The sequence below is a fragment of the Stenella coeruleoalba genome, assembly GCF_951394435.1.
Source record: "Stenella coeruleoalba genome assembly, chromosome: 11".
NCBI classification, from domain to species: domain Eukaryota; kingdom Metazoa; phylum Chordata; class Mammalia; order Artiodactyla; family Delphinidae; genus Stenella; species Stenella coeruleoalba.
This window is the reverse complement of record NC_137157.1, coordinates 71,524,523-71,551,477: the sequence shown is the minus strand read 5'-3', so window position 1 is coordinate 71,551,477 and position 26,955 is coordinate 71,524,523. Positions and strand designations below refer to the sequence as shown.

At 33.6% G+C, this 26,955-nt stretch overlaps 1 protein-coding gene across 1 annotated transcript in view; it reads left to right on the top strand.

The window, feature by feature from the left end:
* Positions 1-26,955, top strand: part of LRRK2 (leucine rich repeat kinase 2) — a 152,970-nt gene that overhangs the window by 65,336 nt on the left and 60,679 nt on the right. The window contains exons 20-28 of the mRNA XM_079938391.1: positions 1,284-1,472; positions 7,802-7,920; positions 8,348-8,417; positions 8,922-9,139; positions 16,519-16,769; positions 17,053-17,201; positions 21,276-21,369; positions 23,670-23,856; positions 24,954-25,135. Of these exons, the coding sequence (XP_079794517.1) occupies positions 1,284-1,472; positions 7,802-7,920; positions 8,348-8,417; positions 8,922-9,139; positions 16,519-16,769; positions 17,053-17,201; positions 21,276-21,369; positions 23,670-23,856; positions 24,954-25,135 (1,459 nt within the window). The remainder of the gene's footprint in view (positions 1-1,283; positions 1,473-7,801; positions 7,921-8,347; positions 8,418-8,921; positions 9,140-16,518; positions 16,770-17,052; positions 17,202-21,275; positions 21,370-23,669; positions 23,857-24,953; positions 25,136-26,955) is intronic.

Below are 26,955 nucleotides of genomic sequence, written 5' to 3'. Positions count from 1 at the left end.
AGAAATTTTCCAGGATATATGTAGGTCAATGAGAACTCTGCCAACTTATTTCGTCAAAATAGAGCATAATATGAAATGCAGTAAAATAGCAAGAAGAATGTTAAGAAGAATTTTGAAATTTCATCAAATTTCCTAATAGAATGAATCACTCAGCAAATAGTTTATAAAAATAAGAATATCATTTATTATCTTCTGTGTCCTAAGTGTTCTGCTAAAAACTTCACATGCCTCATATTCTTTAATTTTTTCCATAATCCTGTGCTGTGTATATTGTTGTCTTCACTTCCCGAGTGAGGACACTGACACTCAGGGAGCTTGTATAACTTGCAGGTGACTTGAGCACAGGCCTGTCTGGCTTCAAGGCCCAGACCTTTTCCTGGATCAAGTTAGTTTCATAAAGGTTCAGTTTTGTCACCAACACCAAAGCTTTGTGTAAATTTAAAAAAAAATTTAAGTTCATTGCCTGCTACTTTATACAGTATCATGATTGTAAAGTGACTTTGAAGTAAGAATAAAAAATCTTAGAAGTAGGAGACTATATAAGGAACTTTGGTATGATATATGTTTATGCTTGTATAATTATTGATTTCTAAAAATAGAACTACCATACGACCCAGCAATCCCACTACTGGGCATATACCCAGAGAGCACCATAATTCAAAAAGAGTCATGTACCACAATGTTCATTGCAGCTCTATTTACAATAGCCAGGATATGGAAGCAACCTAAGTGTCCATTGACAGGTGAATGGATAAAGAAGATGTGGCACATATATACAATGGAATATTACTCAGCCATAAAAAGAAACGAAATTGAGTTATTTGTAGTGAGGTGGATGGACCTAGAGTCTGTCATACAGAGTGAAATAAGTCAGAAAGAGAAAAACAAATACCATATGCTAACACATATATATATATGGAATCTAAAAAAAAAAAGGTTCTGAAGAACCTAGGGGCAGGACAGGAATAAAGATGGAGATGTAGAGAATGGACTTGAGGACACGGGGAGGGTAAGCTGGGACGAAGTGAGAGAATGGCATGGCTTGTGGGAAGCAGCCACATAGCACAGGGAGATCAGCTCAGTGCTTTGTGACCACTTAGAAGGGTGGGATAGGGAGGGTGGGAGGGAAACACAAGAGGGAGGAGATATGGGGATGTACGTATATGTATAGCAGATTCACTTTGTTATAAAGCAGAGACTAACACAACATTGTAGCGCAATTATACTCCAATAAAGATGTTGAAAAATAAAAAGTTGTTGCTGGTATATCATTTTATTTTTAGATATAGGATCCACCCTAGCGAGAATGGTGCTCGGATATCAGATGAAAAGTGCTGTGGAAGAAGGAACAGCCTCAGGCAGCAGTGGGACTTTTTCTGAAGAAATACTTGATAAATTTGATGAATGGACCTTCATTCCTGAGTCTTATGTTGACAGTGTATTTGCTCAAAGTGATGACCTGGATAGTGAAGGTAATTATTACTAAACAATAGAGTCAGTTATGTTTTAAAACACTTACCCTCTGGCATTGAACAGTAGAAATTGAGACAAAAATCTGATTTACTTCATTTGGAAAATCTTGAGGAAAACTGTATTCATTAGTGGAAATAGTTAATGCTTACTATTACTTTACTACTACTTAAGGCAATGAAGAAAATGTATGTCTACACTTTTAAGTGTTATCATACTGCCCATAATCAGTGAGTGGTGGCTATTGCAGTGAAAACACTGACTCAGACTGGAATTGGATTCCATATTCCATCATCGACTAGATACTTCTGTGGTTTGTGTAAGCCCCTTATCCTTATTAAAGGCAGTGTTGCTAAACTTCCAGGATTATTTATAGGAATTTGGAAAAATGTATGTAAAGTGTCTGGGAGAGTGTTTGCAAATAGAAAGTGCTTAATAAAAAATATTTTTATCTTTATTAGAGTTAAAAATAATATTTTAATAACTCCTGAAATAACAAAAATTTAACATGGCAAGATATTAATGGCAGTGATTAAGGCTGACATTTAACATAATACAGTTTGGTAAAAATAGAGTGAGGTGCTTTTTTATTAAAATAGTATGATTGAAACCTTTGGGTGATAGAATAAAGACATTTGAGAGGGCAGAAATAAGAGTTATTCCAAAATCTCATGTCTCAAGTCCAAACATTCTTTAAAACCAACTTTATTGGGACTTCCCTGGTGGTGCAGTGGTTGAGAATCTGCCTGCCAATGCAGGGGACATGGGTTCGAGCCCTGGTCCAGGAAGATCCCACATGCCGCAGAGCAGCCAAGCCTGCGCGCCACAACTACTGAGCCTGCGCTCTAGAGCCCGCAAGCCATAACTACTGGTCCCATGTGCTACAACTACTGAAGCCCACGCACCTAGAGCCTGTGCTCTGCAATAATAGAAGCCACCGCAATGAGAAGCCTGCACACCACAACCAAGAGTAGCCCCCATTCGCTGCAACTAGAGAAAGCCCACACCCAGCAACGAAGACCCAATGCAGCCAAAAATAAATAAATAAACAAAACCCCCCACAACTTTACTGAGATATACTAATTTACCCATTTTAAGTATATGTTTTCATTTATACATCCATGTAATCATCACCACTATTAAGTTATGCAACGTTTCTATCATCCAAAAAAGTTCCTTTATATGTCTCTTTACAAAAAAACGTCCCCCCCTACCTTGTCCCTTGGCAACCGCTGATTTGCTTTCTGTCACAATAGATTAAAATAGTATTTTCTCAAGTTTCATATAAATAGGATACAGTATGTCCTTTTTTATGTCTGGCTGTTTTCTGAAGTGGTTATACCATATTATACTCCCACCAGCAATGTATGAAAATTCTAGTTGCTCTGAATCCTCATTACACTATAACACTTAGTATCGTAAGTCAGTTTAATTTTAGCCATTCTAGTGAGGCTGTAGTCCTAGCTTATTTGGGTTTAATTTTCATTTCCCTGAAAACTATTGATATTGAGAATATTTTCATGTTCTTATTGGCCATTCATATATTGATATTTTCTTTGCAAAGTGTCTGTTCAAATTTTTGCTAACTTTTAATTGTCTTGTTGTCTTATGTTATTTTAAGAGTTCTTTTTATATTCTAAGTAGAAGTCATTTGACAGATATATGAATTACAAATATTTTCTTTTGTTTATAGCTTGTTTTTTCATTTATTAATGTTATTTTTCAAAGAGCAGAGGTCTTAAATTTTGAAAAGTGCAGTGTTTCAGTTTTTTCTTTTCTAGTTTGTGCTTTTTCTATCCCATTTAAGAAATCTTTTCCTATCTCAAATTTGTGAATATTTTCTCTTATGTTTTCTTATAGAAGTGTTAAATTCTTAGCTTTTACATTTAGGTCTATAATCCATTTTAATTTTGGTATATAGTGTCAGTGAAGAATTGACATTTATTTTTTTCCACATAGATATCCAGTTGTTTTAACATTACTTGTTGAATATACTATATTTCCTCATTGAATTAATGGCATGTTTGTCCAATTTAACTGACCATATAGGTGTGGTTCTATTTCTGCATTCTTTTTTTAAAAAAATAAAAAATTTTTTTTATTGGAGTATAGTTGACTTACAATGTTGTGTTAGTTTCACATGTACAGCAAGGTGAATCAGTTATACATATATCCACTCTTTTTATAGGTTCTTTTCCCATTATAGGCCATTACAGAGTATGAAGTAGACATACCTGTGCTATACAGTAGGTTCTTATTAGCTGTCTATTTTATATATAGTATTGTGTATATGTCAATCCCAGTCTCCCACTTTATCCCTCCCCTCCTTATCCCCTGGTAACCATAAGTTTGTTTTCTACATCTGTGACTCTACTTCTGTTTTGTAAATAAGTTCATTTGTACCCTTTTTTTAGATTCCACATATAAGTTATATCATCATATGATATTTGTCTTTCTGTGTCTGACTTATTTTACTCAGTACAACAATCTCTAGGTTTGTCCATGTTGCTGCAAATGGCATTATTTTGTTCTTTATTTTAAGGCTGAGTAATATTCTATTGTATATGTGTACCACATCTTCTTTATCCATTCCTCTGTTGATGGGCATTTAGGTTGCTTCCATGTCCTGGCTATTGTAAATAGTGCTGCAGTGAACATTGGGGTGCATGTATCTTTTCAAATTATGGTTTTCTCCAGGTATATGCCTAGGAGTGGGATTTTATTCTGTGCCATTGATTTATATCTTTATCCTTATGCCAATGCCATACTGTCTTGATTACTTTAGCTTAATGAAATCTGATAGTATAAGTTCTCTGGTGGTGTTCTTTTTCAAAATTTTTCTTATTATACTAGATTATTTGCATTTCCATATATATTTTGAATCAACTAATTAATTTTATGCTGGGATTTTTTATTAGAATTAAATCTATGTATACATTTAATATAGAATTAATGTATAAATAATATATTATTGTTATATAATATAGAATTAACATATAAATAAAAATTTCTTTAGATTAAATCTAGAAATAAATTTGAGGGAACTGGTGTCTTAATAATGAGTCTTCTGACATATAAATGTAGTATTTATTTCCGTTTATTTGCCATTTAAATTTCTCCCACCACTGTTTTGTATTGCATGTTTTTTGATGCTATTGTAAATAGTATTGTTTTTGAATTCCAATTTCCAGTAGTTCATTCACTGCTGGTTTATAGAAATGCAGTTGATTTCTTTGTATGTTAATGTATCCTGTGGGCTTGCAAAACTCATGAGTTCTGACAGCTTTTTGTTGACTCCACAGATTTTTCTATGTTCACAATAATGCCATTTGCTAATACAGACAGATTTACTTCTTCCTTTTAACCTGTATATCTTTTTCTCTTCTTCTTCTTTTTCATGTCTTATTACACTGGCTAGGACCTCCAGTACTATGCTGAATAGAAGTGGTAAGAGTAGGCATTGTTCCCTGGCTTCCAAACTTAGGGGGAAAGCATTCAGTCTCTCATCATTAAGTATGATGTTACATGTAGTTTTTTTTTTTTTTTAATAGCTATCCTTCATCAGGTTTAGGAAACTTGTTTCTAGTAATTATTTGCTGTGACTTTTTATCATAATGGGTGTTGGAAAATGCTTTTCTGCATCTGTTGAAATGGGCATATTTTCTCCCTTTATTCTGTTATTTAGTTAATTACATTGATTGATTTCCTAATGTTAAACCAAACTTTTCTGGGGGAAATCTTACTGGGTTATGGTGTATTATCCTTTTAATATATTATTTGATTTGATTTTCTAAAATTTTGTTAAGGATATTGCATCTATGACGGATATTGGTCTGTAGTTTTGTTTTGTTGTAACTGTGAGAGTATGCTAGCCTCTTGAAATGAATTGGAAAGTGCTCCTAACTCCACTGTTTTCTGAAAGAATTTGTGTAGGAGAGGTCTTAAATGTTTAATAGGATTCATGAGTAAAGCCTTGTAGCTTAGGAATACTTTTTGGTGGTGGGGGGGAGGCTTTTTAATTATAAATATAATAACTTTAATAAATTTATGGTTCTTTTGATTTTTCTGTTACTTCTTTTGTCAGTTTTTGTAATTTGAAATGTTCAAGGAATTTGTCCACTTTACATAAGTTGCCAAATTTATTTATTGTTATTTATAATCTCTTATTGTCCTGTTAATGTTTATAAGATCATTAGTGATATCTGATCTTTAATTCTTGACATTGATATTTTTTGTCTTTCCTTTTTTTCTTTCTTCAGTCTAGCTCAAGATTTATCAATTTTATTGATCTTTTCAAAGAATCAGGTTTTTGTTTCATTGACTTTCTGTATTGATTGTCCATTTTATTTTTCATTGATTTTTGCTTTTTCTTTTCTTTCTTTTTCTTTTTTTTTTTACTTATTTAGATTTTATTTGACTCTTATTTTATAGATTCTTAACATGGAAGCTTAGAACACTGATTTTTAGAGCTTTCTAATTTTATAATATAAACATTTAAGACCATGCAGATCCTTCTGAGCACCATTTTAGCTGCATCCCACAACTTTTATATATTCTGTTTACATTCACTTTTGAAATTTTCTAATTTCCTTTGTGATTTTTTGACTCATGAGTTATTTAGAAGAGTGTTGTTTATTTTCCAAATACTTGGACATTTTTCCACATAGCTTTCTCTTATTGGTTTCAAATTTCATTTTGTTGTGGTTAAAGAACCTACTCTGATGATTTCTGTTCTTTTACATTTATTGAGACATGCTTTGTGGACTACTGTGTGGTCTATCTTGGTGAATGTTTCATGTGCAATTAAAAAAATGTGTATTTGGTTGTTGTTGGGTGAAATTGGGTCAACTTGTTTGATAGTGTTTTTCAGGTCCGCTATATCTTTACTGATTTTTTCTCTACTTGTTATATTTAAGAACAAAATGTTGAGATTGTAATTTGTTAATTTTCCTTTTCATTTTATCAGTTTATGCTTTGTGTATTTTGAAGCTCTGTTACTGGGTGAACATACATTAAATACTATAATTTTTTTGATGACTTAACCTCCTTATATTGATCTAAGTTTGCATCTAGTATCATTTCCTTCCTCCTGAAGAGCTCCCTTTTACATTTCTTCTAGTGCACAGCTATAGGAAATCCCTATGCAGATTACTGGAGCTCTTTTTCCATGACTCTCTCCTGGAACTCCCAGCTAAGTTAGTCTCCATGAACACTGATCTCCATTTCCTCATCTCAAGAAAGCCATTGTGCTTTGTTTAAATTCCTTCTCATTGTGCCTATGGCCCTTAAATTGCCTCCAGGCAGAAAGCCAGGGTGATCATAAGGTTCACATAGTTTGTTTCCCTTCTTTCAGGGATTACACAGTCCTGTACTCTCTGCAGCCCAATGTCTGAAACCAGTTGTTTAAAAAAATTTGTCCAATTTTCTAGTTGTTCGTTGTGGGGAGGTTAAGTTCAGTGTTTGTTACACCATCATAGATGAAAGAAGAATTCTCTTTAAATATTTTTAAATAAAGGAAAACATCAGAAATGCTAATGTAAAAATAATTGATTTTTGGATTTGTAAATTTTATAATGTTTTGACACAATTAATTCTTTATGCTTCTAAGATAAAAAGTGATAGAATTTAAAATCTCATGAGTTCTTAAAAATGGCTCTACATTATTTATCCTTAAAATATGACTAATATTGATCCTTATTTTCTTGAAAATCCATAATTTTAAAAGTAATTCTTTTCTCTCTCAAAACAATATTGCCAACTAAACTCATTGTGTTTATTTTAATGTAATTTCATAAATGAAACTATAAAATATGTAATTCAAACAGAGATGTACTCAAAATTACTGAATGTTAAATAATTTAGTGTGATTCCAATATTTAAAACAAGATTCGAAAATTTTCTAAGCAAAATTCAGAGAAACAGAAAGGAATAACATTGATCAGATTTATGTATAAACTTTCTCTGTTTCCTGAACATGCATGTATTTATTGTAGCACTTGTAACTATTTTTTTACTTGGCTCTTTCCTGCTGTACTATGAGCTCATATGAGGCCTGGATTATTTTTCCTGCTTATCTTTATCCTGCACTTACTCAGTGTCTAGTCTGTGACAGCCATTCAATAAATATTTGTGGATGAAGAATAATGTAGTTGAATTTGAAAATGACAAGCTGACATAGTTTATCATTTCTATTTTAAAGATGTTACAAAAGGAATTGGGTAATTTCCATTCATGGAAATGTGTTTAATGTTTTGTGATTGAACTACTATGCTAGCATCTTATGATTAGGTCAGCTTTTCTTACTTGCCTTTATGTTATTGTTTAAAAATAGGAAGTGAAGGCTCATTTCTTGTGAAAAAGAAATCAAATTCAATTAGCGTAGGAGAATTTTACCGAGATCCTGCCTTGCAGCGTTGCTCACCAAATTTGCAAAGACATTCCAATTCATTGGTAAGTTATACTGTAAAAATTGCAGTTAAATATTGTATATCTTTTGACATTCTTTCAATAACTGAAATTGTGTGCCAAAGCTAAGAGCTATTGGTGCAGAAATTCCCTAATGTGAGAAAACTCTCTCTCTCTCTCTATACACACGTGTGTGTGTACGTGCACGTATGCGATTTTAAATTCACATTTGTAGACTTTTGAGCATGTTTGGGGCATATAGGTGCTCTGTACACTTTAAAATGGTTTTACTCTTTTTTCTTTTTAGAGCTTCATGTCTATGGAGCCCAGACTAGGTCTGTGTCTTATGGTATGGCTTGGTCCCATGAATATTTTAGCTAGTAATCTTATAGTGACTCCTAAAGAAACCATTTAGGAAAATGTTCTCTTTGCTCCAAAAAATGATGGTAATTTTATTATAAATATTTAATAGGGACCCATGTTTGATCATGAAGATTTACTGAAGAGAAAAAGAAAAATATTGACTTCAGATGATTCACTCAGTAAGTATTTGAAAGTAATCACAAGTAAATAGATATTTTGAGCAGAATACAGCACTTTGATAAATTTCCTCTGATTATGCAAATTTTCTTGATGCCAATTTCACATAACCTTCAAATTATATTTACCTAATGATTCCATAGACTGTAGAAAAATGAAATATAATTATAGATTTAAAAATTTAGCCTTTATGATGTTATACATCATACACTTTGTATCCTTTCTACTGTGTTCCTTAAATGTAAATAATACCCTCACCAATGCCACTTTTGATGTTCTTCTTCTTCAGGTCTGTTGTTTTTTTACACTACTTATACCACCTGATTAAATATTTATTATTTACTGTTTATCTCTGCCACTGTAATGTAAGTTCCATAGTTTGGTTTTCTGTTGAATTTCCAGTGCCTTGAAGAGAGCCTGACAGTAGTAGGTGATCCATAAACGTTTACCATATGAACTTAAATTACTTGCTTATATTTCCATTGTTTGTTTGTTTTTGACAAAAGGAGCATCAAAATTCCAATCACATATGAGGCATTCAGAGAGCATTTCTTCCCTGTCTTCTGAGAGAGAATATATTACATCTTTAGACCTTTCAGCAAATGAACTAAGAGATATTGATGCCCTGAGCCAGAAATCCTGTATAAGTGGTCATTTGGAGCATCTTGAAAAGCTGGAACTTCACCAGAATGCACTCACGAGCTTTCCACAACAACTATGTGAAGTAAGTTTAATTTATCCTTATAATTCTCAGGATATTTGAAGAGCTTTTACATTTATATCTAACTTGCATGCTTAAATCTTTAAAAGGAACGTTCTGTTTTTGTGTCATTGGATAATAATTCCCCCATTCTTCTGGTTGTCATACAAGTATCTTAGTCTGTGTGGTATTCCAGAAGCATCTTTGGGGGCAGGTAATGGAAATGGAAATGTGATTAAAAAGGAATTCGAGGTTCTGTCCTGATGCTACATGGTAAGTATTAAAGTCTAGCAAGGCTATGTGTTGATTATGCCTTCAATTATTTAATTCTAGTAGGACAACTTAAACTGCTTAAATTAGGTTAGACCTAGTTTGGTGGTCCTGGCTCTGCTCAGCTACCAACTGTGTGACAATAAGAACATATTACTCTGACTGCTGTAGACCCTAATTTTCTTATCTGCAAAATACAGAGGCTCAACTAAACTATCCATAAGGCATTAATTGAGTTTTGAAATTATATGCAGCTTAAAAATTGATTTTTATGCTCAAAGTTCCTATTTCATAAAAATTAAAGTATAAAATAGTCTGCTGATAGGGTAGTCCTCTGACTATTGACTTTGTTCATCCTTTTTTTATGTACTATAGATCAGAAGTCAAAGAAAATATACGGACAAAACGATCTTAATACAAATGTTTAAATTTTTAAACAAATTCTTGAACTGAACTGCAAAGTTTGAAAAAGAATTATACCTGTTTTTATAAACTAGTGTTGTTGCCAGTACATTTCCCTTTTTCTAATTTTTAAAATTTACCATAATTTTGACATATTTTCAGAGCAACATTGCATGATTTTTAAATATATTTAAGTGGTATCTTTCCCCTAAAGTTTGTATATCTAGGGAAAGAGAAGAAAAAAAGGTGATCCCTAACACTACTCCAGTGTCTAAAGTATATCCCCACTCTATTCTCCTCTTTACCTGCATAAATCCCCCAAGTTACAAGGGCCTCATTTTTTTTTTAAACATCTTTATTGGAGTATAATGGCTTTAAAGTGGTGTGTTAGTTTCTGCTTTATAACAAAGTGAATCAGCTATACATATACATATATCCCCATATCTCCTCCATCTTGTGTCTCCCTCCCAAGCTCCCTACCCCACCCCTCTAGGTGTTCACAAAGCTCTGAGCTGATCTCCCTCTGCTATGTGGCTGCTTCCCACTTGCTATCTGTTTTACATTTGATAGTGTATATATGTCCATGCCACTATCTCACTTCGTCCCAGCTTACCCTTCCCCCTCCCCATGTCCTCAAGTCCATTCTCTATGTCTGTGTCTTTATTCCTGTCCTGCCCCTATGTTCTTCAGAAACATGTTCTTTTCTCTTCTTTTCTTTTTAGATTCCGTATATATGTGTTAGAATACGGTATTTGTTTTTCTCTTTCTAACTTACTTCACTCTGCATGACAGACTCTAAGTCCATCCACCTCACTACAATAACTCAATTTTGTTTCTTTTTATGGCTGAGTAATATTCCATTGTATATATGTGACACATCTACTTTATACATTTATCTTCTTTATCAGTGGACACTTAGGTTGGTTCCATGTCCTGGCTATTGTAAATAGAGCTGCAATGAACATTGTGATACATGACTCTTTTTGAATTATGGTTTTCTCAGGGTATATGCCCAGTAATGGGATTGCTGGGTCGTATGGTAGTTCTATTTTCATTTTTTTAAGGAACCTCCATAGTGGCTGTATCAATTAACATTCCCACCAACAGTGCAAGAGGGTTCCCTTCTCTCCACACCCTCTCCAGCATTTATTGTTTGTAGATTTTTAGATGATGGCCATTCTGACTGGTGTGAGGTGATACCTCATTGTAGTTTTGATTTGCATTTCTTTAATGATTAGTGATGTTGAGCATCCTTTCATGTATTTGTTGGCAATATGTATATCTTCTTTGGAGAAATGTCTGTACTTATTCAGTCCATTTTTGGATTGAGCTGTTTCTTTTTTTGATATTGAGCTACATGAGCTGCTTGTATATTTTGGAGATTAATGCCTTGTCAGTTGCTTCATTTGCAAATATTTTCTCCCATTCTGAGGGTTGTCTTTTCTTTTGGTTTATGGTTTCCTTTGCTGTGCAAAAGCTTTTAAATTTCATTATGTCCCATTTGTTTATTTTTGTTTTTATTTCCATTTCTCTAGGAGGTGGGTCAAAAAGGATCTTGTAGTGATTTATGTCATAGAGTGTTCTGCCTATGTTTTCCTCAAAGAGTTTGATAGTGTCTGGCCTTACATTTCGGTCTTTAATCCATTTTGAGCTTATTTTTGTATATGGTATTAAGGAGTGTTCTAATTTCATTCTTTTACATGTAGCAGTCCAGTTTTCCCAGCACCACTTATTGAAGAGGCTGTCTTTTCTCCATTGTATATTCTTGCCTTCTTTATAAAAAATAAGGTGACCATATTGCGTGGGTTTATCTCTGGTATTTCTGTCCTGTTCCATTGATCTGTATTTCTGTCTTTATGCCAGTACCATACTGTCTTGATTACTGTAGCTTTGTAGTATAGTCTGAAGTAAGGGAGCCTGACTCCTTCAGCTCGTTTTTCTTTCTCAAGATTGCTTTGGCTATTTGGGGTCTTTTGTGTTTGCATACAAATCGTGAAATTTTTTGTTTTAGTTCTGTGAAAAATGCCATTGCTAGTTTGATAGGGATTGCATTGAATCTGTAGGTTTTTTTGGGTAGTATAGTCATTTTCACTATGTTGATTCTTCCAATCCAAGAACATGGTATATCTCTCCATCTGTTTGTATCATCTTTACTTTCTTTCATCCGTGTCTTATAGTTTCTGCATACAGGTCTTTTGTCTCCTTAGGTAGGTTTATTCCTAGGTATTTTATTCTTTTTGTTTCAGTGGTAAATGGGAGTGTTTCCTTAATTTCTGTTTCAGATTTTTCATCATTACTGTATAGGAATGCAAGAGATTTCTGTGCATTAATATTGTATCCTGCTACTTTACCAAATCCACTGATTAGCTCTAGTAGTTTTCTGGTAGCATCTTTAGGATTCTCTATGTATAGTATCATGTCATCTGCAAAGAGTGACAGTGTTACTTCTTCTTTTCTGATTTGGATTCCCTTTATTTCTTTTTCTTTTCTAATTGCTGTGGCTAAAACTTCCAAAACTATGTTGAATAATAGTGGTGAGAGTAAATAACCTTGTGTTGTTCTGATCTGAGAGGAAATGGTTTCAGTTTTTCACCATTGAGAACAATGTTGGCTGTGGGTTTGTCATATATGACCTTTATTGTGTTGAGGAAAGTTTCCTCTATGCCTACTTTCTGGAGGATTTTTATCATAAATGGGTGTTGAATTTTGTCAAAAGCTTTTTCTGCATCTTTTGAGATGATCATATGGTTTTTATTCTTCAATTTGTTAATATTGTGTATCACATTGATTGATTTGCAGATATTGAAGAATCCTTGCATTCCTGGGGTAAACCTCACTTGATCGTGGTGTATGATCCTTTAAATGTGCTGTTGGGTTCTGTTTGCTAATATTTTGTTGAGGATTTTTGCATCTATGTTCAACAGTGATATTGGCCTGTAGTTTTCTTTCTTTGTGACATCTTTCTCTGGTTTTGGTATCAGGGTGATGGTGACCTTGTAGAATGAGTTTGGGAGTGTTCCTCCCTCTGCTATATTTTGGAAGAGTTTGAGAAGGCTAGGTGTTAGCTGTTCTCTAAATGTTTGATAGAATTTGCCTGTGAAGCCAACTGGTCCTGGATTTTTGTTTGTTGGAAGATTTTTAATCACAGTCTCAATTTCAGAGCTTGTGGTTGGTCTGTTTATATTTTGTATTTCCTCCTGGTTCAGTCTCGGTAGGTTTTGCTTTTCTAAGAATTTGTCCATTTCTTCCAGGTTGTCCATTTTATTGGCATAGAGTTGCTTGTAGTAATCTCTCCTGATCCTTTGTATTTCTGCAGTGTCAGTTGTTACTTCTCCTTTTTCCTTTCTCATTCTATTGATTTGAGTCTTCTCCCTTTTTTTTGTCAATGAGTCTGGCTAATGGTTTTTCAATTTTGTTTATCTTCTCAAAGAACCAGCTTTTAGTTTTATTGATCTTTTTTGGCTATCATTTCCTTCATTTCTTTTTCATTTCTTTGTGATCTGATCTTTATGATTTCTTTCCTTCTGCTAATTTTGTTTTTTTTTTTTGTTCTTCTTTCTCTAATTGCTTTAGGTGTAAGGTTAGGTTGTTTATTTGAGATTTTTCTTGTTTCTTGAGGTAGGATTGTGTTGCTGTAAACTTCCCTCTTAGAACTGCTTTTGCAGCATCACATAGGTTTTGGGTCGTCATGTTTTCATTGTCATTTGTTTCTAGGTATTTTTTGATTTCCTCTTTGAGTTCTTCAGTGATCTCTTGGTTATTAAGTGGTGTATTGTTTAGCCTCCATGTGTTTGCATTTTTTACAGATTTTTTCCTGTAAGTGAAATCTAGTTTCATAGTGTTGTGGTCAGAGAAGATACTTGATATGATTTCAGAGTTCTTAAATTTACCATGGCTTGATTTGTCACCCAAGATATGATCTCTCCTGGAGAATGTTCCATGAGCAGTTGAGAAGAAAGTGTATTCTGTTGTTTTTGGATGGAATGTCCTATAAATATCAATTAAGTCCATCTTGTTTAATGTATCATTTAAGTCTTGTGTTTCCTTATTTATTTTCATTTTGGATGGTCTGTCTATTGGTGAAAGTGGGGTGTTAAAGTCCCCTACTATGGTTGTGTTACTGTTGATTTCCCCTTTTATGGCTGTTAGCCTTTGCCTTATGTATTGAGGTGCTCCTATGTTGGGTACATAAATATTTACAATTGTTATATCTGCTTCTTGGATTGACCCCTTGATCATTATGTAGTGTCCTTCTTTGTCTCTTGTAATAGTCTTTATTTTAAAGTCTATTTTGTCTGATATGAGAATTGCTACTCCAGCTTTCTTTTGATTTTCATTTGCATGGACTATCTTTTTCCATCCCCTCACTTCCAGTCTGTATGTGTTCCTAGGTCTGAAGTGGGTCTCTTGTAGACAGCATATATAGGGGTCTTGTTTTTGTATCCATTCAGCCAGTCTGTGTCTTTTGGTTGGAGCATTCAGTCCATGTACATTTAAGTGTGAATATCAATATATATGTTCCTATTCCCATTTTCTTAATTGTTTTGTGTTTTTTATTGTAGGTCTTTTCCTTCTCTTGTGTTTCCTGCCTAGGGAAGTTCCTTTAGCATTTGTTGTAAAGCTGGTTTGGTAGTGCTGAATTTTTTTAGCTTTCGCTTGTCTGTAAAGGTTTTTAATTTCTCCATCAAATCTGAATGAGATCCTTGCTGGGTAGAGTAATCTTGGTTGTAGATTTTTCCCTTTCATCACTTTAAATATGTCCTGCCATTCCCTTCTGCCTTGCAGAGTTTCTGCTGAAAGATCAGCTGTTAACCTTATGAGGATTTCCTTGTATGTTATTGGTATTTTTCCCTTGCTGCTTTTAATATGTTTTCTTTGTATTTAATTTTTGATAGTTTGATTAATATGTGTCTTGGTGTGCTTCTTCTTGGATTTATCCTGTATGGGACTCTCTGTGCTTCCTGCACTTCATTGACTATTTCCTTTCCCATGTTAGGGAAGTTTTCAAAGGACCTCATTTTAAATGTCACTTCCTTACCATCTTCTTCCTTTCTTCTCTTGTCTTCCCTCCAGGCTAGGTTGGCTACCATCTGGTTTACCTTTCCCTGGCACCCACTCTTTTTCTTCCAGTGCTCATTACTATAAATTTTGATCTAAAGTATATTGTCCTCACAAAATTGTAATCTCCTTTAGAACAGGAACTGTTTTAGACTTGTTCACATGTATCCCCAGTGCCTACTAAGGTATGACATATAGTAGACGTTTGATAGATGATTACTGAACTAATTTGTGAAGGAATTAATGACTGACCCTTGGTAGACCATCAATATTTGCTAAATATTAAGTAAAAGAAAACTAGAATTTAGCCTAGTGGAAACAAAGAGAATGAAGAGAGCATGGCAAGGTGAGATACATTAGGGCATTCAAAGACTGGGCCAGCTCATAACTTTCTCCAAGGAAATTTCAAGTCAGCACCACTAGATGGGACTTTTTGTTACTGCTTTTGACTGTCTCTTTACAAGAAAATTTGGTGATTAAACCTTGGGAATAAATAATGTAAAAACCTTTCCTTCTGAATAATCTTGTAGTATCTGAAACAATGATAGAAATTTTGAAACCGATTTTTTTCGGCAGTGATCCATTAATAAGACTTTATAATCATGTTAAACTGTTTAGAATTCCATATGAGAATAAGTACATATATTGATATATAAGGAGGAGAATAAGGAAGTGATTGTTTTTTGGTAGTTTAGCCCTTTGACAATAATTCATACGAAACATTTTAAAAATTGATATGATACATAAATGGAAGTTTTGCTATTATCATAGTAAAATTAGAAATTGATTAAAAATAGAAAATAGAGATTTGAAACAAAACGTTTCATTTAAAAAAAGAGGTTAGGGCTTCCCTGGTGGCGCAGTGGTTAAGAATCTGCCTGTGAATGCAGGGGACACAGGTTTAAGCCCTGGTCTGGGAAGATCTCACATGCCGCGGAGCAACTAAGCCTGTGCACCACAACTAGTGAGCCTGTGCTCTAGAGCCCACGAGCCACAACTACTGAGCCTGCGTGCCACAACTACTGAAGCCTTTGTGCCTAGAGCCTGTGCTCCACAACAAGAGAAGCCACCGCAATGAGAAGCCCGCAAGCTGCAACAAAGAGTAGCTCCTGCTTACTGCAACTACAGAAAGTCTGTGCACAGCAACAAAGACCCAGTGAAGCCAAAAATAAATAAATAAAATAAATTAAAAAATAAAAAAATAGAAAATAAAAAGGAGGTTATAAAATAAAATGTGTATTATATACATGACTAGTTTATGGTAAATCTTATTTATATTAAAATGTGTAACAATTTCTAAAAGCTAATGTTAAAAACTATATTCCCAGGATTATGTTATACTGCTTATTCATTAAATCATTAGTTCAAAAGTATTCTTCCATTTTACTCATTGCAGGAATAGTTTACGAGAAAAACTGAATTAGACTCTAAACCTTATTTCTATGAGCGTGCTTTTGACCTTCTACCTGTTATATTTTTCCTGGCTTTACCCATTTTATTAGCAGAGCAGGTAGTACCAGTCAGTATACTGAAGTTCTCTTGTAGATTGTGTTTTCAATTTTTTGGAAAATTCTTAATGGTTCTAGTTACCAGAAGTATGGAAGGCAGAAATATTAGCTAAACTTAAGTTGTTCAGGTGGTTCATTAAAAAATTTTAAAATATTGTCTTCCAGACTCTGAAGTGTTTGACACATTTGGACCTGCAAAGTAATAAATTTACATCATTTCCCCCTTACTTGTTGAAAATGAATTGTATTGCCAACCTTGACGTCTCTCGAAACGACATTGGACCCTCAGTAGTTTTGGATCGGGCTGTGAGGTGCTCAACCTTGAAACAGTTTAACCTGTCCTACAATCAGCTATCTTTTCTTCCTGAGAATCTCGGTGATGTGGTAGAGAAACTTGAACAGCTCATTTTAGAAGGGTAAGAAAGGGTTTCATTGAAGAAAAAAGGGTCACCTCACATTGAAGTTTCATAAGGTTGACATACAATGACATTGTTTCCATAGTAATGACTTTTACATGGTAATGTGATAAAAGACTGAGGAAATTCATAATACAGCTTCTTTCAATTGACTTAAATTTTTAAAACTAATTTTAAAATTAATAAATGTGCTTTAATGCTATTTTTGAAGATATTTTGACTATTTTTCTTCAAAGCATGTGAATTTATGCAATTTAATCCTCATTTTGTCTCTTACGACTAGAAATAAAATATCAGGAATATATTCCCCTTTGAGCCTGAAGGAACTGAAGATTTTAAACCTTAGTAAAAACCACATTTCATCTCTATCAGAGGACTTTCTTGAGACTTGTCCTAAAGTAGAGAGTTTAAGTGCCAGAATGAATTTTCTTGGTAAGTGTTTTATATGAGTCTTCTCCTTCCAGTCCTTTTGAGTGTTGTATGGGTCGAATGCAACAAATAAATGTAATTGCATGAGCCATATATGGACATTTTAGGTGGGGATTTAAAGGTGGCATTCCAGTTAAATATTATGCCGGAGTTTTAAATATCAAGTTAGCAGGTTGGTGATAAAAAGAAATGAGCTGTCAAGCTGTGAAATGTGGAGGGAACTTAAATGCATATTGCTAAGTGAAAGAAGCCAGTCTGACAAGGCTACACACTGTATAATTTCAGCTATATGACATTTTGGGAAAGGCAAAACTAAGGGGTTAGTAAAATAATCAGTGATTTCCAAGATTTTGGAGGGAGGGAGTGATGACTAGGTGGAGAAGAGGGGATTTTTAGGGCAGTGGAATTAGTTTGTGTGATACTGTAATGTGGATACATGTCATTATACATTTGTCAAGACCCACAGAATATAGTACACAAAGAGTGAACTCTATTGTAAACTGTGGACTTTAGTTAATAATTTATTAATATAGGCTCATCAATTATACATACAAGTATACCAAACTATTCTAGTTGTTCATAATGGGGAAAAGATGCATGTGTCTGGGATGGTGATGGTGAGGGGAAAAGATAGATGTGGGAGCTCTCTATATTTTCTGCTCAATTTTTCTATAAACCTAAAGCTGCTCTAAAAAAAGTCGTTTTTAATATTTTAAAATTTTAATATTAAAAATTGTATTACAGTATTTAACATGTTGTTATTGTCATAGGCTAAAATGTCAATATCTTGGACTGCAGATAGTCATTAAACTGTGGTTCCTTTTACACGATTATACTAAAAATGCTTATAAGTTGCCTGAGCTGCTTGAAAGAGAAATACTGAGTTTCCTACTGAAGTTTCTTCAGCAGATTTTTGGAGTATAAGTACTATTATTATTATTATTTTTTGCGGTACGCGGGCCTCTCACTGTTGTGGCCTCTCCTATTGCGGAGCACAGGCTCCGGATGTGCAGGCTCAGCGGCCATGGCTCACGGGCCCAGCCGCTCTGCAGCATGTGGGATCCTCCCGGACCGGGGCAGGAACCCGTGTCCCCTACATCGGCAGGCGGACTCTCAACCACTGTGCCACCAGGGAAGCCCACTATTATTATTTTTTAGAAATAAAATTAATTATTTAAAAGTTTTTAAATTAGTTAGGTTAATGTGTATTCATTGAGCTCTTGCTCTGTGCAAAATATTATAATAATACACAATATGATCATCACTTTTGTTAAAAATCCTGGAATACTCTATGTTCTCGTAGCATGTGAGACAACAGGGAATTATGTTCATTTGTAGCCTGTCTGAAAGTTCTAATATTGAGGAACAGAATACTTCTATGGAAATAAGTGGGAACTTTCCCTGTTTTATCTTCCTTAATGGAGGCCATGCATACCTTGCCACCCACGTACCTATACCTGACTTGGTAAAATAATTTTTAATACTGTTTAATAGCAGAAAATAGTTTGACAACTTACTTTAAAATATTTTATTTTCCCAGAACTTTGAGAAACTACTAACAATAAAATCCATATTAATTTGCATAGAATTATTTTCCTTCTTTTTCCCTTCCTTCCACCCTCTTTGGATATTGACCATGTTCTTACCATGAGAGTGAAACTGGGGAATAGAGTGATTCACTCACTAGTGAGTAAAGCAACCCAGTCTCTGTCCTTAAGGAACGTGTAGTTAAGTTCAGAAGACTGACATTGAATAATGATGGAATAAATAAATGTAATTGTATATCGTACTAAGTGCTGTGAGGAGAAGTTTCAAGATGCTATGAGGGTACCTCAAGGGGATCTGATCCAGACTGTGGAGGCAGGGAAGTGTGTCTGTGTCTGTGACGTTTAATTAAGTTAAGTCTGGAAAGAAGAGCATCTGAGGGACCCTAAGGCTAGCTTATGGTCAATATGTTATCTCAGCTGAATCTCACAAAAATCCTATAGGGTAGGACAGGTATGATCTCTGCTTGACTAATTGAGGAAATTGAAGCACTGAAATTTTTGTGTGACATGTTCAGGGGCATAGAATTAATTAATTAGTTGTGAAAGCTTGAACATACCTATGTTCAAAAAATGTTTGCACTGCACAACTTTGTAATAATTTTAGAAGTGGTTTTATATTTGGAAAGACGCATTATGGAGGTCATACCTGAGTGGGACCACAACCATTAAAAATTCCCATGTGGGGGCTTCCCTGGTTGCGCAGTGGTTGAGAGCCCGCCTGCCGATGCAGGGGACACGGGTTCGTGCCCCGGTCCGGGAAGATCCCACATGCCGCGGAGCGGCTGGGCTCGTGAACCATGGCCGCTGGGCCTGCGCGTCCGGAGCCTGTGCTCCGCAGCGGGAGAGCCCACAACAGTGAGAGGCCCGCGTACCACACAAAAAAAATAAATTCCCATGTGTAATGAAGTTTTAGTTCTTTGATTTTATCAGTCTTCCATATAGAATCTGAACCTTAAGACTTTTAATTCCTAAGTGGAGAATCATTTCTACTAATTTATTTTGCTACAAATACTTTTTGGAAATAGGTGAAGTATAGCATGTACCTTTCTGCTTCTCAGGAAAATAGCTTCTAGTAATGTCCTGGAACATTTTGACCCTCGAAGATTTTCTGGATAAAACATAACCCATATTTTTAACCTTGAAAATGCTAAGAAATAATTTCTCAAGCCACTTTCATAGAACCACAGATTTTCAGATCTCTGAAGAATCTCAGAGTTCATCTGATTTAGCTTCACTATTTTACAGATGAGAAAACAGTCTGTATGATTTGCTCAGTTTCCAAAATTATGTTCCATAGAATTTTATTCCTTGGAGGTACCTCGTACTGTATTTCCCTTTTGGAAATTCATAAAATATACCAGAATATTGACAGCTCTGAAATATTAAATTTTATTTTGCATAATGTTTCCCTAATCCCTTTTTTTTTGTAAAGTATATATTTGTAGTCTCAAAAGATATAAAATACCTTAGGAATAACTGACAAAATTGGCATATCTGTCTTAAAGGGAAATTTGGCATTTCTAATGAAATTGTAGATGCCCTACTGTTCAGGAATTCTACTAGTGGTTATATACAATAGAGGCATCCTCTCACTGTTCACAGAAGACCCTTTTGCTTTTTGGTTTTTTTTGACAATTTGCTAAACATTGTCATAGGCACTGAGTATTCAGCAAGTAAGCATAAGCATAGGAATATTTATTATGGCATTTTTCATAGTAGCCAAACATTGGAAAGAATGTAAATGTCTATCAACAGGAGAGTGAATAAATTGGCTATATTCATACAATGGAAATGCTATGTAGCAGTTAAAATAAATGAATAAGATGTATTTATCAACATGAAGAATAAATCTAAAAAAATTGTTACATGAAAAAGCAAATTGAATATAGACATGTACGATATGATAATATTTATGTAATGCAAAACAATAATATGTATTACCTGTGGATGCATACATCATAAAAGTACAAAAGCATGTATTGAAATAACACCAAATTCAAGGTAGAAATCTCTGTGGAGAGGTCCCTAATCTCTTAAGATCATATGATCAAAGAATACTTTTATTAAGTAACATCCATAATTATTCCATAGAATACTCTTTACAAGATGGTATTATAGAAAATTTTTATTTTTATATTATATTGTGGATTAGTAAAATATTCCAAAATGTTTTGTTAGACTTAATTCAGAGTAATTTGAATTAATCTATAATGTATGTCCCATAATATCACACATAATTTGAAATGAATATTCTAATGATTTCTACTTTGTACAGATGTTGGACAGATGAATTTATACTTAGACACTTTTGTGGCTTTCAGGTTAAAAGAGTCTTATAATTATGGTGTATTGTTTTAATGTTTTGTGGTAGTATTAATTTATTTTAAAAGTAGAATTATTTTATTGTCAGTGTGAGAATGGAAATTAAATTATGTGACAGATCATTGGTAGCTGCTCTTATTGTAGAATCTAATGGAAATCTAGTTAAAGTTATTAAAATGTCCATTATCTCACTTTCATTTTCTCTTAGCTGCTATGCCTTTTTTGCCTTCTTCCATGACAAGCCTAAAATTATCTCAAAACAGATTTACATGTGTTCCAGAAGCAATTTTAAATCTTCCACAGTAAGTTTATTATTTTAACTTTAAAAACCACACGAGGTGGAACAGAACCTTCAGAAATATGGTTTTAACTTAGACATATAAATGTAATTGATTTCTAAACCTACTAAACTTAATGTTTTAAAATCTATGAATGTTTGACTTTTAATATTAGACAAAAGATGTGAATTGTTATTTGGACTTTTCAACTTTTATATTAATTTAATGTGCTGTTGTGTAGAAACAATTTAAGAGTAATTAATTGTTGCATTATTATAATCAAATGAGATTGTACTGGCTATCACTTTAACTTTTAAAATTTCACTTGCTTTGGGGATTATGTTGCTAAAACACTATTAACTTTGAAATTATACTTGTTATGTTCGAGTGACATTTTTGGTGAAGAATAGGATAATTTATGTCGTTCCAAGTATTTGGGGATATTTTTGGTTAATTTCATTAAAAATAAAAGCTTCCTATTAAAATCCGGGCATTAATTAGATTTCAAATGTGTTGTAATCTTAAATAACTATTCTAGTAGTGTTATTTATTATAAATAAAATCCATCAAGGTACATGTGCAAATATATACATATACAGGCAAATAATACTTAGTTATAATTTAGCCATGGAAGGTGTGAGACAGATGAATAATAGTTAATTTAAGTCTAGGTTTAGAATGTGTCAGACACTGTAGTTTACTGCTTAACAGTGGATCATCTTTTTAATCTTCCTAATAATCCTATGAAATACTTACTGTTATCATCTCCACTTTATAATGAGAACTCTATTTCATAAGAGAGAGAAAGTAACTTGCCCGAAGTCACAGTTCTCAAACACTGATGGTTTGATTTCAGACTCTTAATAATTCTGACATACAGGCATCTATAGAATACAGGTGGGCGGTCCTATATTTTAAACATAATTTATTCTTGAAAATGTGTTTGGAAGCCACCTATTTATAAAAGCTCATTAGAGGCCTTCCCTGGTGGCGCAGTGGTTGAGAGTCCGCCTGCCGATGCAGGGTTCGTGCCCCGGTCTGGGAAGATCCCACATGCCGCGGAGCCTGCGCGTTCGTAGCCTGTGCTCCGCAACGGGAGAGACCACAACAGTGAGAGGCCCGCGTACCGCAAAAAAAAAAAAAAAAGCTTATTAGAAGATGCATGTCATAAGAAAGCTTTCTTCCCAGAGAACTAAAAATATTATGCAGTCCCTAATTACACTATACCTTTAGACACCATCTTCAGGTATACATTTTAGTGTTTTATATGTATTTTTTAAATTTATTCTTTTGTTTCACAAATGAGCGTGTGGTTGGCCAGCTTCAGTCTCCAAGCTTAGTCTAAAAGCTAAGAGACACTGCCTTTGAACAACCTGACGATTCTCAACTTTGTCTCAGTTGCATTGTTTGTTAGACATACATGTCTTATCTTTAATATAGTCAAATTAATTTTCTTGTTTTCAACATTTTTATAAGGTAACTAGGGCAAAATCTAGATCATTTAAAAATTAGAGCAATAATGTTGCTCTGCAGATCTGAATCTTGGTCTAGCAGGCAGTACAGCTATTTGAGCTTAGAATTAATTCATAATACTTCAAATATGCTGGATGAAAGGGATCAGTATACAGTAGTAAAAGTCCAGGCAACCTTTTACATAGTCAAATATACCACAATTGTTGACTATCTTTATTCTTCCTACACATGTACATTTACATGTGACATGTGTTTTTCTGCTATTTCCTGCAAATTTTGGGTAGCTATTCCTGCCTGAAAGCAACAAATTTACATTGAGGGCCTACTGTATACAAGACATCATGCTCAATGTTATGATATTTTTCACACTGAGGCTGGCTGCTAAAAATGATAGTAAACTTAAGGACCCAACCTCTGAAGAATCCCTCCAGGTATGAGTGAAATTGAACAGAGAAATGGAGGCTACATATTTGTAAATCTTGTATAGAAGGCAGGAATCTTAATGACTGGTTTTGCCTTTGTTAATTATGATTTCTCATGCATCATAAGTGTTTGTAAAACACTTGGTCTTTCCTTATGGTTGACATTTTTATGTTTCTCAAGTAGGGAAATTAGGCCTCAATTTTGTTTTTATTGGTCCTTTTTAAAATGTTCCTGTTGAGACATGCCTTTTTTTTCTAGCCTGTATATACCTTTATGTACACAAAAAAAACATGTATGTACTCATATATAAATAATGTTAGTTTTAAAGTTATACCTTATTCTCACTCTGGTGAAAATTACTTGTGATGTTATTTCATGTATTTTGGAAACACTCATTTGATTTTTATCTGGACATTGTATTGTTTCAGCCTGCGGTCCTTAGATATGAGCAACAATGATATTCAATATCTACCAGGTCCTGTGCACTGGAGATCTTTGAACTTAAGGGAACTCTTGTTTAGTCATAATCAGATCAGTATCTTGGACCTGAGTGAAAAAGCATGTGCATGGTCTAGAGTAGAGAAACTACATCTTTCTCATAATAAACTGAAAGAGGTAAGAGGTCATCTTTATTTGTTTAGAATTATTTCCAGTTTGAAAATATGCTTTTATAATTTGCATTATCACAAATGATCATTTCAAAATCTGTTATTTGATATTGCTTACTTTTTGAATAAGATCTAATCCTACCCTGAGGTAAATGGGTATATTAACAATGCTTAATTTCCTTAAAAAATCACTTTTTGTGCTCTATTTTATTTTGAATATTTATATATATATATTTAATTATGAATGTGTGTAATGCTTTAAGTGTGACAATTTATCACAAAATCGCTAATCTGTTAACAGACTCTCAGACACGCTGTATTTGTCAAGTTGTCTCCGGGCCATATATAGCCTGTGTTTTTCAGCTGACATTCTTTTCCACATTCTTAAATTTCTGCATTCACCCAAATGGACAGGTCTCTGTTATAAATCTGAAATTGATTATCCATTCGTCCCAGAAAATTTTTTTTTTTTTTGCCAGGTTCAAGTCTGTTGCCTATAAAAGCCAAAAAAACAGTAAAGTGTCTGAAGCCATGAGGTTCAGAATAACTCTGAATATTTTGGAATACCTGACTTTTTTTGCAGCAAATTAATGTTTGCTATTATAGAAGTAATGACTATTGCTTAAAAATTTGGAACAGAAAGAAATTCCAATATTTATGCCACTTAAGGTATAAACATTTAGTTGTATTTTAAGAACAGTAAGTTGTACATAAGTCTGTGATGATTAGATGTTTAGTTTTACTGAAAAACGCAGTGTGAGGGAATAGACTGAAGCCACAGATGATTGGTTTTGGATACATAAAAAGAACTTCTTTACTTTCAGTGTTGTGAACTGATGAAATATGTTAAGGAGGCAGAATGGGTTTTTAAAGATTATAAATAAATGACATAGATTGGAGTAAGTCCTTTATATGTATGTTTTCAAACGTTTATAATGAAAACTATGACAAACCTTTGGAAAGTTTTAGAACTCTGTTGAGAGGCTGTGCAAGGTGCTGATGGGATCTCTGAGCCTCTCTTGTTTCATATTAGCATCTTGTGTTTTGGCAGCACACATTTCTTTCTTCCCACCAACAGGATTTGCCCTTTTTTATTTCATTAAGATTCCTCCTGAGATTGGCTGTCTTGAAAATCTGACATCTCTTGATGTTAGTTACAACTTGGAGCTGAGATCCTTTCCCAATGAAATGGGGAAATTAAGCAAAATATGGGATCTTCCTTTGGATGAACTGCATCTTAATTTTGATTTTAAACACATAGGATGTAAAGCCAAAGACATCATAAGGTTAGATAATTTTATTTTCATTTGTTTTTATTAAATTTGTTTCAGATATCCTTTCTTTGTGACTTTGATGGATATATAGTTACAATTTAAGAAAAAAATATATAGTACCATCCAACGTTTATTTGTCATTTGCCCTTTATTTAATAAATGGGTTTGTTTGGTGCCACTGCAGAGTTTTTCATTTCCTCCTAGCCAAGTTAAGGTTGACAGAATGGCTTCTCCTTATCATGCTTTTCAGTAGAAAGGGACTCTAGAAGGAAATTATTACTATTTGGTCTCTTGTTACCAGTTATACAATCTAAAGAAATAAAGCATAGTATTATAACTTCTCAAGCTGCATTTCATATAGCAAATAGTTATCGTATGTCTATTATATCTTAAAGCATTATAGTTACTTAAATGATATAAAATTACATCAATTTTGCTTAGGAAGCTGATAACCTACTCAACTTGATCATCTTTGAAACCACCAAAACTTCCACGTATCACTGTTTCTGGTTTTATATTTTATGAACTTCAAATATCTTTAATAATGAACTTTATTCCACTCTTTGTTACTGTTTGAGCACATTAATTACTCTTTGAGCACATTAGTCTTATTGTTACTGTTTGAGCACATTACTCTTATTGTTACCTACCTGTAAAATCATTTATTTTTATTTCCACAAAACTACTGCTATCCATATTTATCTTACAGGTTTCAGCTCAGTTATCACCTCTTAATGTATCCTTGACTTGCCTATAGTATCCACTAAGTCAAGGACCATGGCTACATTTACTTACTATTTCATTCTTGGCACCAAACACGGAGTCTGGCATACAATTAATAATTGTTGCATTACGAGTGAACTGCAGTTACCTAAATCTCTTCTTTAAAGTTTCTTAATTTATATTTAGCTTTTTGTCTCTTTTTATGAACAAAGATTTGGTTTTTTTTGTTCTCCTGAGTGTGATTTAATTTGAAAAAACAAAAAAGATCTTTTCACCAACTATGTTAAATAAACGTGACTAGCCCGCACCCTACACAATTATTTCCCATGATTTTCCTGCCTGAAACTGGAAAAGATGTTCATATAAAAATTTATTCAATTCTTACTAAACATTTAGTAGAACTGGTTTTCGATGTGTTATGCTATATTATCAAGCTACTATATAACTAAATATTTTTAAACATATTTAACATTTTTAGAGAGAACATAGACCTGGAGTAATTTAGAAATTGTAGTCCTCATTTGCTTTTTTAAAGAATGACAAAGAATGAATTCTTAATAAATAGACATTTGGACCATTGATTTTCTTGTTTATTGGTGATGAAAACAGAACATAAGCTGTATGTGAGAAAATGACTGATTTCAATAACAGCAGGTACAAGATCTGATCTGCCAGATCTTGTTTTCTAGAGCATCAAATAATTCAAGAAAATAATGATGCTTTTTGCTCAGATCATCAGCAATGTTGGACAGATTCCTATTAGTTATGAGAACTAATCAGTCAATATTCCCTAAGATTCACTTATGATTTAGTTTATTTTTCTAATTTTAAACTGTGGCAACATTTTAACATAATTAAAATATATCTTTCTATATCCATTTTATTTTTGAGAACATTTAAATGTACTATTAATTTAAAGGTGGTTGCTAGCCACCTGCAGCACTTCTAGTTAGTTTCAATTATTTTTGCATTAAGACTTAGGAACAGCAACATATTATCTGCTGATAGTATAATCATTTATATGTATCAATTTATAATTTAACCAATATGTTCTCCCTTTCCATTTATATTATGTATATGCATGTATGATATATATGAATATATACATT